Source organism: Stenella coeruleoalba (assembly GCF_951394435.1).
Source record: "Stenella coeruleoalba genome assembly, chromosome: 13".
NCBI lineage: Eukaryota > Metazoa > Chordata > Mammalia > Artiodactyla > Delphinidae > Stenella > Stenella coeruleoalba.
The window spans coordinates 30801927-30822393 of record NC_137159.1 but is presented as its reverse complement, the minus strand read 5'-3'; the positions used below and the strand labels follow the sequence as shown (position 1 = coordinate 30822393).

Here is a 20467-nt window from a genome sequence, read left to right as displayed (position 1 = left end):
CTGCAACTTGAGGCCACAGTGAACACCTTCCTCCGTCTAAGGAGAGTTTTCCTCACCCTTCTAGGTCCTTAAGCACTTGTAAAGGTGGTGTCCTGGGACCATGACCCTCTGGATGTGGCCCGTTTTGCCACTGGCTCTCTGGAAATAGTTCTCATACAATCTCCCCTCCTCATGCCTTTTTTCACCTTGGATTGAATGTCACTGGAGGATGGAGGAGTGAGGCCTCCCTTGAGGTGGGCAACATGTCAACGGCATTTAGGACAGCACTAGATTTTTTTTTTTTTTTTTTGTGGTACGCGGGCCTCTCACTCTTGTGGCCTCTCCCATTGCGGAGCACAGGCTCCGGACGCGCAGGCTCAGCGGCCATGGCTCATGGGCCCAGCTGCTCTGCGGCACGTGGGATCCTCCTGGACCGGGGCACGAACCCGTGTCCCCTGCATCGGCAGGCGGACTCTCCACCACTGTGCCACTAGGGAAGCCCCCAGCACTAGGTTTTTTTATTGCAAGAATCAGGCTGAGCAAGTGGGAGTTTATACGTTTTACCTTAACAGCTCCATGAGCTAAACGGGCAGGAGCTAAATAGGCAGGGACTGGAGGTTCAGAAAGAATTAGTACCGCCCTAGGGTGACACAGCCAAAAGCAGGGCTGCAGCCAGCCCAGGTCTTCACCTCCAGGCTTCCTTCCACCACGGGGACCCGGAGCCCCTGTGCTCTGTTTTGGGGGCTTCTTTTACAAAGGCAGGTGGGAGCGCCATGCTGCAGGGGAGGGTGCCGCTGCGTGCTCTGCCCTGGTGGGACAAGGTTTAAATGATGCCAGCTCTTTACAGCACAGTCCTTCTGGGATGTCACATTTCTAGACCCGAGGAATCCTTCCCTGGAACAGGCAGGGCAGACCAGCCCAGGGAGTGGAGCTGTTCCCTTGCCCAGTTCTCAACTCCACTCCCCTGACCCCCCTGAGAGGGGCTCCCCTGCCAGACTTGGACTTGCCCTGGAGGACTTCATGGCAGCAGGGGCTCCTCCCGTCCTAGGGCACCTGTTCAGCTGCACATCAGGGCCTGAAGCTTCCATTGAGGTAAATGCCCCTGGAGAGAGGATTTTTTTCCTCTCCTGTTTACTTTTCACTATCAATATCACATTTTCATTCCCAATTGCAAAATTTGGCTCCTGAAAAGCCATTGCCCAGTTGTGCATACCCTCAAGCATCATGGTACTCCTCGGGGGGCCCTGTTCCCACAGGTGTTATCTCACTTCTTTGCTTTAGATGATCCCACTTGAAAGGAGGTCCAAGCCTCCCTGTTTCCCCAGGGCTAACATCTGCTGGATATTAAGGGATACTTAAGCATGGACTAGGGTGGGACGCCTTGGATGGGTATCTCAGCTCCAGGCATGAAACCTCTCCTGTGCCACGTGCTCCCTGGGGCTTGGCATATTCCAGAGGGCAGTAGGGATTGGATTAGAATCACGGGGAGAGATTTTTAAAAGATGTTCAAGCTCCACCCCTACAGATTCTAGAATTCAATTGATCTGGGGTGAGAGACACTAGCTTAGTGGAAAAGGCATGGCTCGACCCAGGGGTGTGTGACCACGGGCACTTCCTGTTTCTGGAGGTGAAAGGCAGAGGCAGAAAGCTCAGGGCCTGCAGAGCAAGTCCTGTGGATGGCCAGTGTGGAAGAGGGAGTTTCAGGAGACGGGGAAAGAGCGCTGGGGCTAGAATTCCAGGCTGCTGCTGGGCAAGGAGCTCCGAGCTAGAGGGGAGGCAAGGCTAGGTCACACCCCAAGGCCGGGCCAGGCAGGAGTCAGGGCATACAGCAGCCAGGCAAAACAGGGGTCTGAAGTGTGGGCCGACAGCATCCCCAAAGGCTGGGCGCGAACGATCCAGACCATGGATTCAAGCTGGCAGCTGCAAGTCACCTGGATAAATGAGGGAAGGTCTGGCTGATTCCAAGTTCACGGGGGCTTTTTCCTGGATGGGTCCTCTGAGTCCTATAGCACAGTGGTTCTCGAACTTGAGCATGTATCAGAATCATCTGGAAGGTGGAGGGGGCACGGGGCATCTCGAGAGTTTAACAGGTTCGGGGTGGGGCCTGAAAATTTGCGTTCCTAAGAAGTTCCCAGGTGATGCTGATACTGCTGGTCTGGGGACCACACTTGGAGAATCATAGCTGTTAACACATCCTCTCTACCTTAGAATTTCGGGCGTTATTTGTATTTTGGCTGGAATTAGTCTGGAATTATTTTCTGCATGTCAGTCAGTCTCAGCCAGATTTTGATTCCTTTGGGGCAGGGACTGTATGTTTCATCTTTTCTTTCACACTAGTTAGTGTATTGTTGGACACATAGTAAATGAAATACTCATATATTGAGAAGAACTTCAGGGAATTTGGTTTTTCCAAGCAGACAGGGATCAACTAAAGTTAATTTTAGGATTCCCACATTTGCAAAAGAGCATCTAGTTTTTTCTCATCATTCACATTTGCAGAGAAAAATCTTAAATGTGCTTCGGCCATCTCCCAATCTCATGAAAGAAAAGCTCTAGTCTTGATTTAGGAAAAAAAAAGAGTTCATTCCTTCATCCTTCCAAACAAGGTACAGTACAACTGAACAACAATACACATTACTGAAAAACACAACTGCATTTTACATTGCTCACTACTCTTTAAATAAGTACAATTCAGACATTAAGGAAAAGAACTGCTAATCTCATTAACGCATTACAGAAATCAAAATTAACTTACCACACAAAATAAATTAAAACATTAAATATTAACCTTCAGTGCAACATATACAGAAGTCAGAGTAACAAGTTCTAAAAAAAAAAAAAGCATCAGGTTTGTTATAATAAGATAATGAGAAGTTGAACACTTCAGTAAATTACTACACTAGGAAGAGGGGTTGTGTTCAGTACTATGTGTGTGTTTGCCGTGAGATCTTTTAGAAAGCCTGGTAAGATCAGTAGCTCCAGAGAACAGGTCTTATGTTAGAACATTAAGAACAAACATATGTGTTCATCTTGTTTCTGTGATGTCCCCCTTGGTCCTGGGCTTTTGAATCATCCCCTGCCCCTTCCTCAGCAGAGCAGGTTGGCAGGAATCAAAGCCCAGATCCTACTAAGGGGTTGGGGTCTCCTGAGCACTGTTCCTGCCAAACCTGCCTGGAAGAGTAGCCATAGCCAGCGGTTCTTGTGCCCCGAGGCAGCCCAGACCCGGGAAACCTGAAGATGCCAGACACTTTCTCCACCTGCACAGACCAGGCTCCCAAGAAGCTCTGGAAGCACACCTCCTCCCTCGTCAATATGGATGGGGGAACGTCAATCCCGCCGGCTCCTTTCATGGCAGATAGACTCTGGGGACATTCTGCCCCCCTTCTCTGCTGGCACACAATAGCAAACTCATATCTTGCTTGGTTACATGTGTATCCAGATGTGTCTTCCAGATCAGGATTGGCCGCTGTCTCTCCTTTCATTAGCAGACGTTTCCCGCCAGTATGCTTAAAGAAGTCACAGCCTGTAGAGCAGTGGGAAAATCCAGGCCCCACAAAAGATTTGGAAGCACCCCCTCCCTTTTTTTTTAAATGGGGGCTTTACATTTCTCCTGAGCCAGACATTGGAAACGGCTGTGTTCCCCGCCCCCAGGTGTGTGTGGCCGCTTACCATGTCAGATCTTGGGAATGATTCCCTGATGGTAATGAACTTGGCTTTCTAAAAAGCAAGGAAACATGGGGAACCTATGGAGATGGATTAGGAGATGATTTTTAACCCGAAAAGGGGGCGTTTTTACAGCTAACCAATGCCAAAGAAGTACCAATGCCATTAATGGCATAGGAATCCAATGCTTGCTGGCCATCTGATTTCTAAGAGAGAAATCACTAAAGAAGCAAGGTTCTCCTAGCCTGGAGCATGGACAGAGGTCCAACCAGGCCTGCCTTGACCCCACCTCTGCTTCCAACTCCCTTCAGACCTGCTGGTTTACAGAGGACTGTTTTGAGAGGCACTTCTAGGATGGCACACATTTGAGCCCATTCTCTGCATGGTTGTACAGGTACAAGGAATGGGGCACCGGCAGCTGTGACTTGCTGGACTGGGGCATTCACAGACCCTAAATATGAGGTCCCCACAGGGAACAAAGAAGGTTCCCTCCGCTTCCATCCTTATATTCTCACCTCTGCGAAGGCTCTTGGACACCTGAAGACTGGACACTGATCCTTCCACTCAGTAGGTGAACATAGCCCCACGAGACATTCTCAACATCAGTTCATACACTTTAAAGGCAACCAGACCTCAAATAGCCTCTAAAAGACTGAGTCAAGATTGTCCTAAAGTAAAAATGTGATCTCAAGTTAAACACAAGTGATGCTACTCCACTTTCATTAGTCTCTCCGAACCGGGATCAGACTTTCAGTAGAGCCTGATGAGAAAAGTGAGTGCACACTGGGGTCCACAAACTAGTGTCAACTGCATTGGTCTCCTATGGTCAAGCCTCAGCCCACAGATCTGCTGCTGTAGGACCAGCCTAAGGAATGCGAACTTAGGCGTATTTTCTTTTATGACTAAAACCCGGGAGCTGTGGTCAGTTACACTGCTGGCGAACGGACCCCATTTCTGCTACGGGCGCTTTGGGTGCTGCATCATTCAATAAAAGTACCAGAGTTAAGACACGTGTCATATAATTGTCTCAACTGTAAGAAATACAGAGAAAATTCACTGAAGTAGACATACTGGGGTAGAAGAATTCGAGGAGGACAAAATGACCTGGTAGGAATTTCAAGCCAACTTGACATATTTTAAAGGTCCCGTTCACGATGTGAGGCGCTACAGGCACTGAAGGGTTAATAGGTAGAAATCTTCCATTTTTCAAATATTAGGGAATAAGAGTTCCCTCACATATGGAGTCTACATATTATTTCATTGTTTCCCGTTTCCAAATTTTAGTGACAATTCCTAGGGATGAGCTCCCACCGTGCAGTTGGAGGGAACTGGAATTTCCCACAGGCAGACCCACTGGGTTGGAAAGCACCCAGGAGAACAATTTCTCCTTCCCTGAGGGAAAAGTGAGACCCACACGGTGGAGATGGCTTGTTAGAGTTTTTGTTAAAAAAAAAAAAAAAAAAAGGCATCCTGGATGGAAAAGAAAAAAAACGTCACTGGAATATTTCTCCTAATGCTTAAAAATAAATAGGAAAGTTCAATTTCTCCCTTTCAAAATAGAACATCAACTGAGTAGCAACATGGAAAATAAGTGACTGGTCCCCCTTCACGGATGCAGCCCCAAATGCCCGCGGCCCTCTGTTAATGCTCTATTTCTAAACAGATTCTCAGAGGGCCCACTAGACGGTTAGCGTGTTTAATAACAGAGCGGGGTAGTCTGTGTTTCCCCCATGTGGAGGCACACACAGGCATTCTTCCTCTGCCTTGACAAGATGCCAGATCTCCCCTGCTAGATTTGCTAACTTTTCAACAGGACTGTATCCTGGGGCGTTTACTAGTTTTGTGTATTAAACGGCATGACCTCTGAACCCCAATCTTTGCTCCCATCAGCAACTCATCCTCTGCTTCCATCTCCATCTATCCTGGTGGTTTTTCCCAAGCTTTAGCTGTTCCAAAGAGACCGGACATTTCTAATGAGTCTAACTTTCTGGCCAGCAACACATACATCATTAATGCAGACGTCTGAAAGGGTTTTGTGCTTTTTACACTGACTTAAGAGATTAAAAATAACACCATCATCCATCTAATAAATAAGAAGTTATCTCTGAGGGTGGCAACAGCTCGGGAAGGTCTTCAACATCATGTGTCTGTGGAAGATATCGGGCTGGTTGCGGGTTTTGTGGACAGAGGACAGACATGGCTCCTCTTACACTGGTGTCTTCACGTAGCAAAAAGCAGTTATGCCTTTTTCCACCTTCTTCCCCCATAAGCGGTAAGAAAAAAACTGTAACAACTAAAGGCATCTCCAGTGTCAAGCAGGATGGAGACTGTTGTGGGGAGATGGGCCCATTAAAAAAAGCACAGCCTGGCATCCGCGACTCGCAGAACACACCTACACACACCTGGACACAGATGCCAACGCGCACAGCTCATTAGGTAAACAGGAGGTCCACCCCGTGCCGTTCATTTCTGACCAGTCTTTAGACTGTGGTCCACTTATTTCTTCTCCAGGTCACACTGGATAACCCCAAGCAGACAGAGTTGTGGACAGAGTTTTGAATGAAGGCCCACAAAAGACAAAAAGCCCACACAGGCGAGGGCAGGCAGAGTAGGAAAGGTCTGCTGGCCCGTCCCAGGCAGCCCTCACCGTGCGGTCCTCAAGAAGTCCTTTCTTTCTCAGGCTGCCGCAGGCCATTTGGAAGAACTCCTCCTCTGGGCTCTTCAGACCACTGGAAGGAAGGAAAAACAGGTTAAGCTCTGCGGGCCAGACCCCAGCCAGGCTGGGAAAACTGGCTTGGGACAGAAACTTGGGGATGCACCAGTCAAAGTCACTAGGCTCTTTTGGGCGGACAAGTCCACCTTCTGCTGGTTAAACCGCAGGGGCAAAAGCTCCTGAAACTGTGCTTTCAGCGCCAAAGGAAACAAGAGGATGGGGAGGCGCGCTGTCATGAGGGCCTTCGTTCAACTGGAGGTGATTCAACCCCGTCTGCGGCCAGTTCCCTCATCAGGGGTGGCTTAGTGGGCAGCTCATGAGCTGGTCAGGGCTCTGGCAGCAGAATGGCTTCCCCCGAGGCTATTTAAGAATGGAACCCCTGGGCTTCCCTGGTGGCGCAGTGGTTGAGAGTCCGCCTGTCGATGCAGGGGACACGGGTTCGTGCCCCGGTCCGGGAAGATCCCACATGCCGCGGAGCGGCCGGGCCCGTGAGCCACGGCCGCTGAGCCTGCGTGTCCGGAGGCTGTGCTCCGCACCGAGAGAGGCCACAGCAGTGAGAGGCCCGTGTACCGCAAAAAAAAAAGAATGGACCCCCTTGTTGCTCAATGGGTGGGCCCTGATGGTGTCATCTGTGCCTGTTACGGGGAGGCAGTGTGTACCCATTCCCCAGCAGCTCCTGAGTCCAGCCCAGCCTGGACATCTTCCTGCTCTGGTCCCTCCCATGGTTCCTCTGGAGGTGGGAAGGTACCTGTCAACTCAAGGAGAGGGGCGTCAGCCTTGGTGGCCATCTCTGGAAGGTCAGATCCATCCCCAGGTTCAAAGCTAACATTCTCTCAAATGTGGGTAGGGAAGAAGTGACATTAACAAGAAATTTACTCTATCCTAAATGACTCTGCCAAGGTGCAGACCGATGGCACAAAACCTAGTATAAATTTTCTTAAAAAGGCATATGCAGTTTTCCTATTGGTGCTAAAAGACAAAACAAAAATATTTATCTTCATTAGCTCAATGGATGGTCCCCTGAGGTAGTGGAGGAGATGTAAGTGGGGCCTTCAGAGGACGTGGGTCTCATCCTAGCTCCCCTAGGGACTCAGGGAGGCACCCACGCAGGCCTTTAGCAGACTCAGTTTACCCACACCCTCCTCCTTAAGGCTATGGTGAGGATTAATGAATCAGCACCTTCCTAAATCAGAAGGGCTGCTCATGCACAATTACGATGGCGCTTGAAATGAAGACCAAGTGAAGGGCGCTCCAGGGCTTTCAGTTCCCTCCAGGTCAGATCACCAGGAGGCCTCATGAACACCGCAGCGTTCCAGCTTCCCAGGCGCTTTTCTTCCTGTCTTCTCCATGCAACCGTGAGCTTCTGGAATGCTGACTGTGCTATGGCTATACCACTCTGAACGCGCCCGATCTCGTCTGGAATGCTGCCTGTTTACTAGAGAAGGACACCCCCAGGTGGACGAGTATGGGGTGATTGTCTCCTGATCCACTACTTCCTAAAAAGGAACTCTAAGTTTCTGACAGGCTTTGTGGGTCAACCCAGTGGTCCAGAAACTTGTTCATGTGAGACTTTTGAGAGCCTGTCTGGATATATTTGCTATTTGACTCAAGGAGCCCTGAGCAAGGGATGCGCGGATGAGGGTTCCTGAGATGTGAGTTTGGCCTCATATCCAGATGTCCAATCGTTTTCGTGGATGTTGGAGAAAATATTCAAGCAACAATGGTAAACTGAAGGAAGATCACAGGATTCTAAGAGTTTAGAGTCCTTCAAGACCTTCTATAGGCCAAATCTCTCATTTCACAGATGGGAAAGGGGAGATGATTTCTCAAGGGAAAGAGAATGAACATCTGCTGAATGTCTACAGTCTGTGACACACCAGGTACTTTATACCGGTACTTATTCAATTTGCACAACATCTTTTTAACAAGAAAACGAAGGCTCAGAGAGGTTAAGTTACTTGTTAAAGGTCACACGGTCACCAGTAAGGATAAAAGAGCTCCCTTCTGAGTAAAACACACATTAGAATAAACTAAACCTGACTTGGTAGGATGAATATCCTCTTCTTTTTCTCCCTTCTTTCTGCTTCATCCTCCAAGAACTTCTGCCCTGACCTGGAGAAGGTGGTCCTTTTCTCTACCCAATAGTGCCTCCCGAGGGAAAAAGGCCTTTCCTTGCGGCAGCCCTCTTACCTGTTTCTGAGTGGCAGCAAGCAGTCCTTCCCTTCAGGAGGGCACTGGGCTTCTCGTGCCGGCAGATGAGGGCCCGGCACCATTCACAGTGTTTTCGGACCTGGCAGCAGCTGCAAAGGGGCAGAGAACACGGTCTTGGCAGGAGCCTGGCAGGGGTGCCCAGCTGGTGCAGCGTCTGCCCGAGGGGCCTGCTGGGCAGCTCTGGGCTCTAGCCCAGCCTTCCCATGGGGCCTCCGGAGGGAGAGACACAGCAGGGGGCTGAGGGCTTTGCAGGGTGGTGGCCTTTGGGGAAGGAGCTGGCCACCTGTGAGAGGGCCTGCTGGCCACCCCAGAGGACCAGCTCCATTCGGCTGCTCTGCTCTGGGTTGGCAGGGTAACCTGGCAGGCAGGTACCTGGCTCCAGCTGAGAGAGGGGACCGGTCCCCCACCGGCTGCTTGCTCCATAAAGCAGCAGTTGGGTAACTCCAGAAATGCGGGAGCAGCCTCAGAACCGCTGTCAGGACTGGGCCAGAGCCACCACTTCAGGCTAGCCAGGGCTGGGAGGGCTAGGGACGGGGTCATCCATGAGGAATTGCCAGCCGAAAAGCTGGGACTGTGCGTGGGCTGCAATGGACCCACGGAAGGAATGGAAGAATAAATCATGCACCTCGTGGCTTCGAATCTTTTTCTGAGGACTAACATTCTCTAGTCGTGGCAAACTCATCCTCTCAGTGAACCCAAAACCCGGAGTCCTAAAGCATCAGGACCATGAACGCTCCGGCCTCCCTCTGTGGGCAGGAATGAACGGTCTGCAGAGTTAGCACAAAAAAGGAACCAGAGAACCCAAGAGAAGGGCAGAAAAGGAAGCACTAAGACGTTAAGTACCTACAGACACTGATGGTTGTTTCCCTTGGGATAGCATGGAGGACTGTTTCCACTCATTCTAACCCTCAGGTATATGTAATCTATACAACCAGTGTCTGGGGCTGGGAGGGGTCTCGTGGCTGACATGAGCCTGGAAACAGATGAGGAAACAAGCCTGTTGCTGTGCTTCCCTGTTGGAGCCTGGTGACATTTCACGATCCCCACCCCAGCCCCTCTCTCTCGGCATTGCCCCAGGAAGGTTACTAGAGCCCCTGAATCTCTGGGCAGCAGAGCTGAGAAGGGACCCTGGGACATTTCTGCCCAAGCTGCTTCTGCCAGGGGTGGCCAGAGCAGTCTCCCGGGCCCGGGTCCTTCCTGAGCCACAGAGTCCGGGTTGGGACCAGCTCGGCCCATGCGGGAGGGACCTAGGCCTTGACTCCAGATCTATCAGTGACTGCTGTCTTGCTGTCACCTAGCCAGGAGGGCTTGCCCGGTCACTACCCAGACAGGAATGGCCCAGGGAAGTGAGATCAAGGCCTCTAGGTCCCTCTGGCATGGGATGAGCTGGTCCCAACCAACTCTGCCACTCAGGAGGGACCCCGTGCCCTGGCAACCAGCAGTCTGGCGGGGGCTTGGTCTCTCAGGGACTCTGAACTTGATTTCTGGCAAGGACGGGCTTGGAAACGACAGAGGAGAGATGGAATGGCTGCCTCCCTGGGGACTCCTCCCTGGGAATCAGAGAGGCCGCCCAGGTACCCTGGGTTGTTTCTGTCTTTAGAGAACATGGAAAAATGAGCTTTTCACTCCTCCTGGGGGGGCGCACATGGGCACCGAGTCTTGTTCCTACGGCTCTGGGACCCTCCTGGCCACAGAAACAGGACTGTGGGAGTGACGGGCGCCCCCACATAGCCAGCCGGCCATGAGAATCGAGGCTAGTGGTCAATAGGTTGCTCCTGCTTCCCCAGGGGGTCTTCACGAGTAGCAGAACCTGAGCTATGCCCCAGCCTGCAAACATGTTTTCCCAAGACACATGGGAGTAGAACAGCCCAGCTGAGACCTCATCCCTCGCCCTTAACACTGGCTGGATCCAGGAGGAGGATGTGAGTGCGCTGCGGCTACTGTCAACAAGCTGGGGCTCTAGGGGCACCCCGTTCATTCCCAGAACCAGGAGCGTGTGCTTTAGACGCTCCAACAGCAACAGTCAATAAACAAACGGGACGGAGACTCTTATTTATCTGTCCCAAACCCAGGCAACCCCAGAGGGCTCGAGTCTGGCTTCCTGCGGGAACACGCACTGCCTCCTCCAGGCCTGGCTAGAGGGGCCTGTCTACTTACCGTTTCCACCACGAGCTACTCTACGCTGAGCTAACCGCAGCCTTTGGCCGCTATGTCCCTTTCTTGTGCGTGTCCAATTAGGTAGCATACCCTGAGGGCTTGCTCTGTGACTTAGAGGTCTCCAGATACTTCCAGGGAATAAATCTGGCCAGATGCTGGAAATACAGCCCTAGGGCCTCTCCCGTTGCAGAGCAGTCCAATCGGGAGATATGGGCAAGCGAAGGAGGCTAAGAAACACCGGGAAAAGGGCTCAGTTGGTCTAGGGCTCAGGAAGGTTTCCTGGAAGATGTCAGGCAGAGGCTGGGTTCTGGAGGAGGAGGAATAGGGCAGAGAAGTAGAGAAAGAGGGAGGCCTGTCATAACAGTGACAGTGGCTTTAGGATTCGCCAAGTGCCTTCTGTGGAGAGGAAGCGAGGCCGCTACTGCCCACGGGAGGCTGGGAGCCGTGTCTAGTTCCCTCTGGAACCCCTGCACATCCCCATGACAATGGTGAGGGCTCCAAGCCCACGGCAGAGAGAGAGCACCTTTGGCTCTGCTTCCAATGGGGCACCTCCCAGGATGCGTGCCTTTCACACAACGTGGCTGTCACCAAAGTTCCTCTTTGCTTTGCTAACACTCATCAGACATCACAGCAGTAAGCTGTCGTGGTGGCCCTGTTATGGCCCCGGGAGGGCCTGCAGGTGGGGGTCCCGGCCTCGGGGGTAGCAAAGACTCACTGTATCAGCACACACGTGATGATGAGGATGGTCAGGGCCACGATGGAGACCACCACCAAGGCAGTAATGGCCTGCTTCTTCTGGCTGGCGGCCACCACGGCCAGGAGGTCCGCGTGCTCACAGCGTGCACCGACGTACCCAGAGTGGCAGCTGAGGAAGACAGGAACATCAGCGTGCTCTCCAGGCAGAAGTCTCATTCTCCCCACTGCCCAGGAAGGCTGGGCCGGAGGGGAAAAGCCCAAAAGGGCCCCTCCAGCCTTTGCTATTGGAGGCAAAGGCATCAGCAAAATGTCTCCTACTCCCCTGCACAGGCTCCTCTTGTTTGGAGAACAAGGGATAACTCACCAGCTTATCATCTGAGGGGAAGGTGCTGCTGAGGCACTTCGCTATTACGGTAACCGTGCCAGGTCCCGGGGGAGTGAGGAGGGCGGCAAGTGTGTCCAAGACACGGAGCTCATTTTGGCAGTTCATAAAAATCCAGGTTATTTTTAAACTAAGTGTGTGTATTCAGAATTCCTAGTGATGAGAGAAAGACAATATGCTAAACCAGCAGAAGACAAAGACTGTGGTTTGCTTTTTTATCTTCTTCATCAAGTTTAATTAGTTCTGCAGACATCTACCAGGTGGGGCGTGTACTGAACTAGAGGTCAGCACCACTATCTGGTAATAACAGCTGGCCTCTCTCCGCTAGAGGATTAGTAACGGCACAAAACGCTGCATGTTGATGACCATGCATGTAGCCTGTAAAGGGCAATACCAACGCAAGGTGATAGTATTGCTTGTATTGCTACTATTCAGAGACTCTTTGGCATCAATCATTTCAGTAGCAGCCTCCTCCTAAGAGCTGAGGGCTGAAGCTGCTTCTTCCACGTAGCCCTCACCTATGCTAAACTCCCCCCACCCAGATTCTGGCTGGGGCCACAAGGGGTTCGTGCATGCATGGTGATTCCTCAGGACATGTTCTAGGCATAAGGAAGCGATGGTCATTTTCTGATGCAAGCCCTTTTTTTTCCTACCAAGCATATGATTCTTCTCAGTAGAAGATACTTAGCTTACACACAGGTCCCTTTGTCTGGGGTGACTTTTTTATGGTAATGAAAATGTTTGATCACCACTGCCTTCTCAGGTGGGATAGCTTCCTTCCCACAGGGGACTTCCTTGAGGGGCAGTCTTGCACCAAACATCACACTGGATTTAAAGGTTTTTGTCCCTCCCCACCGCCCTTCGGACACGACAATGATAGTTAAATTTTTTTTTTTTTTAAGAGTCTACCTTTTGATGAAATAGCCAGACTGTCACCTTCACTTTTAGATTAAAAGGCTTTGGAAGGGCAAGGAAAATGAAGGGGGATTAAGGATCCTGGTACGCCTGCTCTTGTGCAGGACCAGCCCCAGGGGCGTTGCATTTGTGATTCCCTTAAACCTGGGCTCCCGGGCTGCCAGACCCCACATGCCAGAAGGAGTCACAGGACAAATATAGTGCATTTTCCTGGAGTACAGGTTTTGCTCAATGCTAGCACAAATTGAATCATTTTCAGTTACTGTATGGGTTTAAGGTTATGGCAAACAGGAGATACTGCAAAAATGGCTGCTTAAGGCTACAACCTGGGATACCAGAACATGTAGCTTCTGTCTTTAACGCTGCTTAATGGAAAAGTCTCTCACTGGTGCTCTTTATCCCAAAGCCCAACTGTTATGTACCTCCTTTAAAGGTATTCTTTAGTTTGAATTCTTTTGTCTGAACTTGCTTTTCTGTTAGAGGTTAGTTTACATTTGACACATGTTTTCTCACTTAGTCTTTGCACAGAAAAGTCAAGTCACTTGCCTGTGCCCACCCTGCCAGGGAAGAGAGAGAAATCCATTCCCAGGTCTGCTGACCACAGGGTCTGGGTTCTCGCCCACTCAGCAGGGCTGCTGCCCCTGCACGCTATCTGGGGATTGCGATGAGAATGCCGCAGATTCAGCTCTTGATTAAATCTGGCTTTTGGTTTAGCCTCCAATCTTGAAAGTGTAAAGGAGATTTGAGCTTTTAGGTTCAACAGGGGTGCAAAGGGTTTGCAGTCTTCAGTTAGTAAGGAAGCTGGGGAGGGCCAACCGGGATGGAAAATGCCATCTACAGACCCGAGGAGGAGAGAGAGGCTCCAGAGAGGAAGAAGATGCAGGAGCTCTGGCAAGAAGACCTTGTCTGAAAAAGGACCTGGACCACAGAAGTGTGAATAAGAACACAGACTCTCACAGACTTTGGCTAGGATGGCGAAGACTGGGGGCTAGGAAACAGGGGCAAGTTTGCTTTTGTTTGGTCTTAATAACAAAATCATTTTGAGGGCAAATTCAGAAACAGCTCACCCTGTAGGCTGGGGAGAAAACAAGGCGCTGGCCCCTTCCCCGTAGGGGAAAGCTGACGGTGGACTGAACTTGAGACTGAGAGGCGATATGCAACAGGCACAGGTGATGCACAAATTGAAGCTGTGGGTGTCTATAGCGAATCCTGCAAAGGGTCCCTCCTCCAACCCATCCTGAATATTCACCCTGCACCCAGATGGCTCCCACCTGGGTTGTGGGCTTCCTCCATTTGGTCTCCAACACCCCTTATCTGCAGGACCCTAACCCACCCCCTCTACTTTATCTCCAGTCACCTAGGTTTCAGCCAACCCAAGAAGTCCCCCCACCCCTAATGTCAACTAAACTAGTGCCCAGCACATAGGCACTCAGGACACGTCGGCCTGTGAATGAATGAATGAATGAATGAATGACTACCTTCCCCTTGCCCATCTCAGCTCCTGCCACCTTCTCTGCCTGGAATATTATTCCTCACTTTCTTCCTCAAACTCCATCTCAAAGACCACATTCGCCAAGAAGATATAATTTAAAGACTCACTCATTCATTCGCCCAGTCATCCATCCATCCATTTTCCATAGCTCTTTCTATGGATCTCCCTATAGCCTCTCCTTCTCTGAAGGCCCTTAGGACTATGCCCACCTCTCTGGCTGCCTCTCCCACCAGCCTCACTTTAGGCCAGCCTCCAGGCTCCCGCAGGCAAGACCTAGCTCTACAAAAACTCTGGTGAGCCACAGAGCAGAAGAGGGTTGGGGAGCCTGGGCTTTGGGATGGATAGTTAGATGTCTAACCAGGAGTTGCAGTCAAGCCAGTGAGACTTCTCTGTAGCTGGGTGTCAGTCTGCTTCCTCCCAGGGAAGGGTAGTGTGATGAGGGTTTGCACAGCTATTCGTGAAAGGTCCAGGCTATAGGAAGAGCACCTCAGGAGGCAATTTCACCCAGCTAGAGACGTTCCTACTCTAATCTGCAGGCCCTGGGAGAGGAGGATTCTAACACCTCCTCAACTGCTTGGTTCTGGAAACCCTATGAATTAACAAATCAATGCTGGGAACTCTAAGAAATCCCGTTTAAATAAAATAGTGGGAGCTTAGTGCTAATTACATTATCTTATCAACGAAGGCTACGCTAAACTCCTACATGAACTATCTCTGTTAATCCCAACAATGACTACTGCATGGGAGGTCTGGGCTGCTGTTTACCTTGTTTCACAGATGGGGCGGGCAGATTCTGGAGTTAAAAACCTAAGGATCTCAACTGTGAAGGAGACCTTTCCGGGGTAATGCAAATTAATCCAGAAGATACTACTCTGGGATAGTGATTCAATGGCAAACTCACAAACTGCACAGCAAAAAGGAAGAGAGGTGGCTGATTGCCCCATAAAGAGGTCTTCCTGCTGTGGGTGTAGCAAGTTGCAAAGATGCCCCCAAACAGTGCCGTCTTAACTCACTAGGGAAGATAACCCTCTAGGCTGGGTCACATTTTGCTGACTTTCCATCCTCTTCCTGCCATGTGTGTGCTGGGCCCTTTCCAACCAACCTGGCCTCAGTACTGCCCCGGGCAGAGGTCTTTCCCATTAGGAAAGTCTTCATGCCAAAAAGAATGCCTCTGTCCACTTAGTGTCACAGCAGTAAACATTCAAACCCCAGTCTCATTGAGTTAGGGAGCTCAGCTTGCTTCTGAATGAAAACTTCCCCAGTGAGGCATGGGGAGCACCTGAGTTGCTGCCCAATACATGAGACTCCAGGTCATGGCCCAGGTGAGCTCCAAGAAGAGCAAGTCTTAGCACCAAGCAGCCCAGCTGCAGCTGGGAGGCAGAACAGCCAGTGGTCCAGATACTTGAGCTTCTCCCAGGACCTCCCAGGTCAAAATCTCTCTGAAAATGGGGCCCGGGTGTCTTAAAGAAAAGGCCGAGGGTATTCTGATGAAGCCTGAGTTGAAAGCCACCGTGAAGGTTTACCAGCGAAATCAACTCTGGCTGGCCATTGGAATGGCCTGGGGAGCTTGAAAAAATCCTGAGGTCCAGGCCACAGCCCAGACCAACTAAATCAGAATTCCTGGGAGTAAGGCCTGGGCATCAGCATTTTAGAGCTCCCAGATGATTCCAATGGGCAGCCAAAGTTGAGAACACAATTTAGACTTTCTGGCCTTGGGGTGGAGGGAGGTCCTTTCTTCTCCCCAGTCGACTGTAATACACGGATGCTTCTCAGTTGCTCTTTACTAGCGGGGGAGCAAGAAAAGGTTTGGTGACATACATTTAAAAAAAAGTTTCCCAAGCTTCTACTAATATTAGACTTAATTACGCAATTAAGCATAAGTCACACAATGAGAGGAAAGTCCCCTCATTGTCACACAATTTTAGCATAAGTCACACAATGAGGGGAAAAGTCACCTCACCTGGTCACAAATGAATCACGCTGCTGTCTCTACCTCAGGTAGGCACTGCTTCCCACCTGGCTGTACATTGGAATCACCTTGGAAGCTCTGGAGAATGCCAGAGCCATGGTCATACCCTTGGAGATGCCCATCCAATTGGTCTGGGCACCCAAGTGACTCTAATGTTGAGGCCTGAGAACCACTGAGGTAGAAGGTCATTTAAGGACACAGAATCAAGACCCAACAATTCAAAATCTGCCCCTCCCCCTTCTCCTTCCTCTCTTCCCCCGTCTCTCCCTGGGCATTTCCCCAGGTTGGGAGCTGTACAGTGGGCCCTCTCATTCAGGTGCAGGAGAAATGGGAGATGCAGCACCTCTGTTTAAGAAAGGAATCTGAGGGCTTCCCTGGTGGCACAGTGGTTGAGAGTCCGCCTGCCGATGCAGGGGACACGGGTTCGTGTCCCGGTCCGGGAAGATCCCACATGCCGCGTAGCTGCTGGGCCCGTGAGCCATGGCCGCTGAGCCTGCACGTCCGGAGCCTGTGCTCCGCAACGGGAGAGGCCACAACAGTGAGAGGCCCGCGTACCGCAAAAAAAAAAGAGAAAGGAATCTGAGCAAAATAGGAATTTTTCTGTCACGAAGGGGAATGGCACATGTGTAAGGCTGAACATTTTCTTATAACATTTGACCATTCAATTTTATCTGTCGAGAGTGGATGTCGTCAAACACAAGACTCTGGAATGCTGATTCTGTCTTCATAATTCTGAAAATGAGGCTCTGGAATCACATGTAGGCTGTTTCCCCCAGATAAGAATAAAAAAGAAGTACATAAGAAAGAAAGGAAAGAGTGTAGCACAGGAGGGGCAAGGAGCTTGTCTGAGCTGCAGGGGCCACCGTGGCTGAAGACGAAAGGCAACGGGCTCCAGCCAGGCGAGTCCCTGAGACCTTCTCATTTTTGTTACTGATTCAGTTTGGAGGTTGCTTTGGTGCTTTTCTTAGGAGCAGACTTTGTGGCTTAGGCCTCCTCATTTTAATAAGAATTACATGATCAATGATATGCCTTTCTTTCTCCTCTGCTGAGGGTTTTCAGACCTTCTAGTCCTGTCCAGTTGCTCAGTGTTTCCCCTAAGTCCCTTTTGTACCTGGTTCACAGTGCCTTTTAAAATTTTAAAGAAATAGGATAATGCATGTAGAGCTGTGCTCTTATAAGTGTGTTTGTTTGTTTTTTTTCCTTAAGGAAAATGTTCTCCAACTAGAGAAAGAATGTTTCTAAGCAAATTGGAAAGAACATACATCACAATATAATAGAACAGAAAGACAAAGAAAAATCCACCCTACCACCTTAAATGGCAGTCTGATTGACAAGGAGTTCTTCTGGACTACTTCTATGTAGTTTTTAACATAGTTAAGATTTTTAAAAAATACGATTTTTTATCAATTTCTCAGTTAACATCTCTTCACCATTTTACTATGTCATTAGGAAACTGCAGAAGTTGTTTAAAATGGTTGTAAAGTAAATTATACACGATTTGCTTCACTGAACCCTTACCGTTTAGGCTGTATCCAATTTTGATATCATAAACAATGCCAGGGGATTATCTCTGTGTACACATTTTGTTTGCATTTGAGATTACTTCCTCGGGACAGGATCCCGCAAGTGGGCACAACGTGGTACAGACTTTGGAGCCAAACTGTCATTCGTTTGAATCCCATTCCCCGCGTAATGCCTGTGTGATCTTGAGCCAGTTACTCCACCTCTCTGTGGCACTCATTCTGCGTCCTTAAAACATGATAGTAATAAAACTTACCTCATAGAGTTATGAGCATTAAATGAGTTAACATCTTGTGAAGTGCCTGACACAAAGGAAGGGCTGTACGAGTGCCAAAAATGTAAATAAAAGAACGGGAGCATTTTCCAGGCTCTTGAGAGACACTGTCTTCATAAACAATGGCGTACCCTCTGGCAGGAGGCGAGTGCTCTGATTTGTAGCCACGCCTTTTGGCACAGGCTCCGAGATAAAGTTTTTAACATGGGGGCCAAGAACCAAGGTGACCAAGGGCCAGGGACCATGGTTTTAGAAAAACGTTTATACCAACTTGCCTTTAACATGGAGAAAATCCATCGGGCCGTGGTGGGAGTGGGGACATGAGTCGCAGGACACCTGTACTGGGTTTGCCCATTTTTGGCTTCAAGAACTGGATTTACCAAGTCCTAGAACCTCTCTGCTTGGGGCGCTCGGGAGGAGTGGGCTGGAGGGAGTAGGGGCTTCCTCATTGTACAGCCCTGGGTTCCATGGTCTACCCAACTTTCACTGCTTCTTCAGCAGGACTTGGATCCTTCAGCTGTGGTGATGGCAACAATGTGCTGTTCACGATGGTGATCGTGCTGATGACGGCTGTTCTTATGCTCTGCTAGGAACTGGGCTTCAATATTCTCTAATGTGCTAACAGAACTTTCTGTGATGATTCGACAGATGAATGGATAAAGATGTGGTACATATATACAATGGGATACTACTCAGCCACAAAAAAGAACGAAAGAAGCCATTTGCAGCAACGTGGATGCAACTAGAGATTATCACACCAAGTGAAGTAAGTTAGAAAGAGAAGGCAATATCTTATGATATCACTTATATGTGGAATCTAAAATACGGCACGAACGAACCTATCTATGAAACAGAAACAGACTCACAGACATAGAGAACAGATTTGTCTATTGCCAAGGGGGAGGGGGAGTGGGGGACAGATGGATTGGGAGTTTGGGGTTAGTAGATGCAAACTATCACACAGAGAATAAACAACAAAGTCCTACTGTATAGCACAGGGAACTATAGTCAGTATCTGGGGATAAACCATAATGGGAAAGAATATAAAAAAGAATGTATATATATGTAGAACTGAGTCACCTTGCTGTACAGCAGAAATGAACACAACATTGTAAACCAACTACACTTCAATAAAAAAATACATTTAAGAAGAACCTTCTGTGATGATGGAAAGAGTGTCTGTATGTGTGCTGTCTAATACCGTAGCCGCTAGCTGCCTAGAGGTACTGAGTACTTGAAATGCGGCTGGTGAGACTGAAAAACAAATTTTATTGGAGTATCGTTGATTTACAATGATGTGTTCGTTTCAGGTGTACAGCAAAGTGAATCAGTTACACATATACACATATCCACTCTTTTTTTAGGTTCTTTTCCCATAGAGGCCATTACAGAGTATTGAGTAGAGTTCCCTGTGCTATACAGCAGGTTCTTATTAGTTATCTATCTTATATATCGAGTAGTGCGTATATGTCAATCCCAAGCTACCAATGTATCCCTCTTCCCCGTATCCCCTGGTAACCATAAGTGTGTTTCCTACATCCGTGGCTCTACTTCTGTGAAAAACTACATTTTAATTAATTAAATAAGTTAAATAGCCACACGTGGCTAGTGGCTCCTGTCTTGGACAGCAAAAGCTCTGCTTGCATTATGGTCCCTGGGTCCTCATTACCATCCTGAGAAGTACTAATCTCTCCATTTTATACACAAAGAAACTGAGGCTTAACGGGGCTAAGTCACTCAGATCTGTCTGATGTCCAAATCCATGCCTTTAACTGCTGCGTTATCCTGCCTGGTGCATGACCCTCAGTACCTGCTTCCGCTGGGGGTAGAGAGAGGGCGTGCACTTTCTCCAGACCTGTGGGTGGGTGATGTCTTAACGTCTTAGCCCTACACCCCACCACCTGCTGGTTATTGAGATGACAGTAGATCTACATAAAGTGGCTCACGCACCAACAAGAAAACCACTCCCAATCCTGATGGCGTGATCTTGGTCACACAGGCAGTCTGCTTGCGCACTGAAGGTGGTCACCCCGCTCTGGGTGTTTGACTCTGTTCAGATCCCACTGGGATGTGCTGTGGCCAGAGCCAGGTGGAATGTTTTCCTTGGCTGACAGCAATGTGCTTTCACACTTTGCTGTGGGAAAGTCAGGGTGTTTAGTCACCGAGGGGCATTTTTTGGATAGGTGAGACACTTCGATGAGTTGTCACTGGCTGCCAACACTGGAACCCTGAAAACCTGTCACCCGGGTGGCTTCCTTCAACTGTTTTCCTTTGTTTGAAGGTTTCTGCAGGCAGCAGACCAACGGTTTGCAGAATCTGCCTCAGGGAAAAAAACCGTGTTTGAGCCCTAACCTTGCATTTCTAGGGTTTTACTTACTACCTTTGGAAATTCTTTCCCTATTTGTTTTCTGAAGTGGTTGGCTCCCAGAAGGGATTTATTAAAGGGAGACCAAAGATACAATCTAGGGTTCATCTGAAGCATAAATGTTTCAGGA

At 49.5% G+C, this 20467-nt stretch overlaps 1 protein-coding gene across 5 annotated transcripts in view; it reads right to left on the bottom strand.

Annotated features, from left to right (window-relative positions):
• Positions 1-2553: 2553 nt before the first annotated feature.
• Positions 2554-20467, bottom strand: part of TGFA (transforming growth factor alpha) — a 107680-nt gene continuing 89766 nt past the window's right edge. For 4 of the 5 annotated variants that reach the window (XM_079941520.1, XM_079941521.1, XM_079941518.1 and 1 more), the window contains 2 exons: positions 11439-11588; positions 8339-8655 (listed from right to left, as the gene is read on the bottom strand). In XM_079941520.1, coding sequence (XP_079797646.1) covers positions 8490-8655; positions 11439-11588 — 316 coding nt within the window. In that variant the 3' untranslated portion in view covers positions 8339-8489. Of the gene's footprint in view, positions 6372-8338; positions 8656-11438; positions 11589-20467 lie in introns of those variants that run through there. The other variant, XM_079941522.1, reaches the window with a different exon arrangement.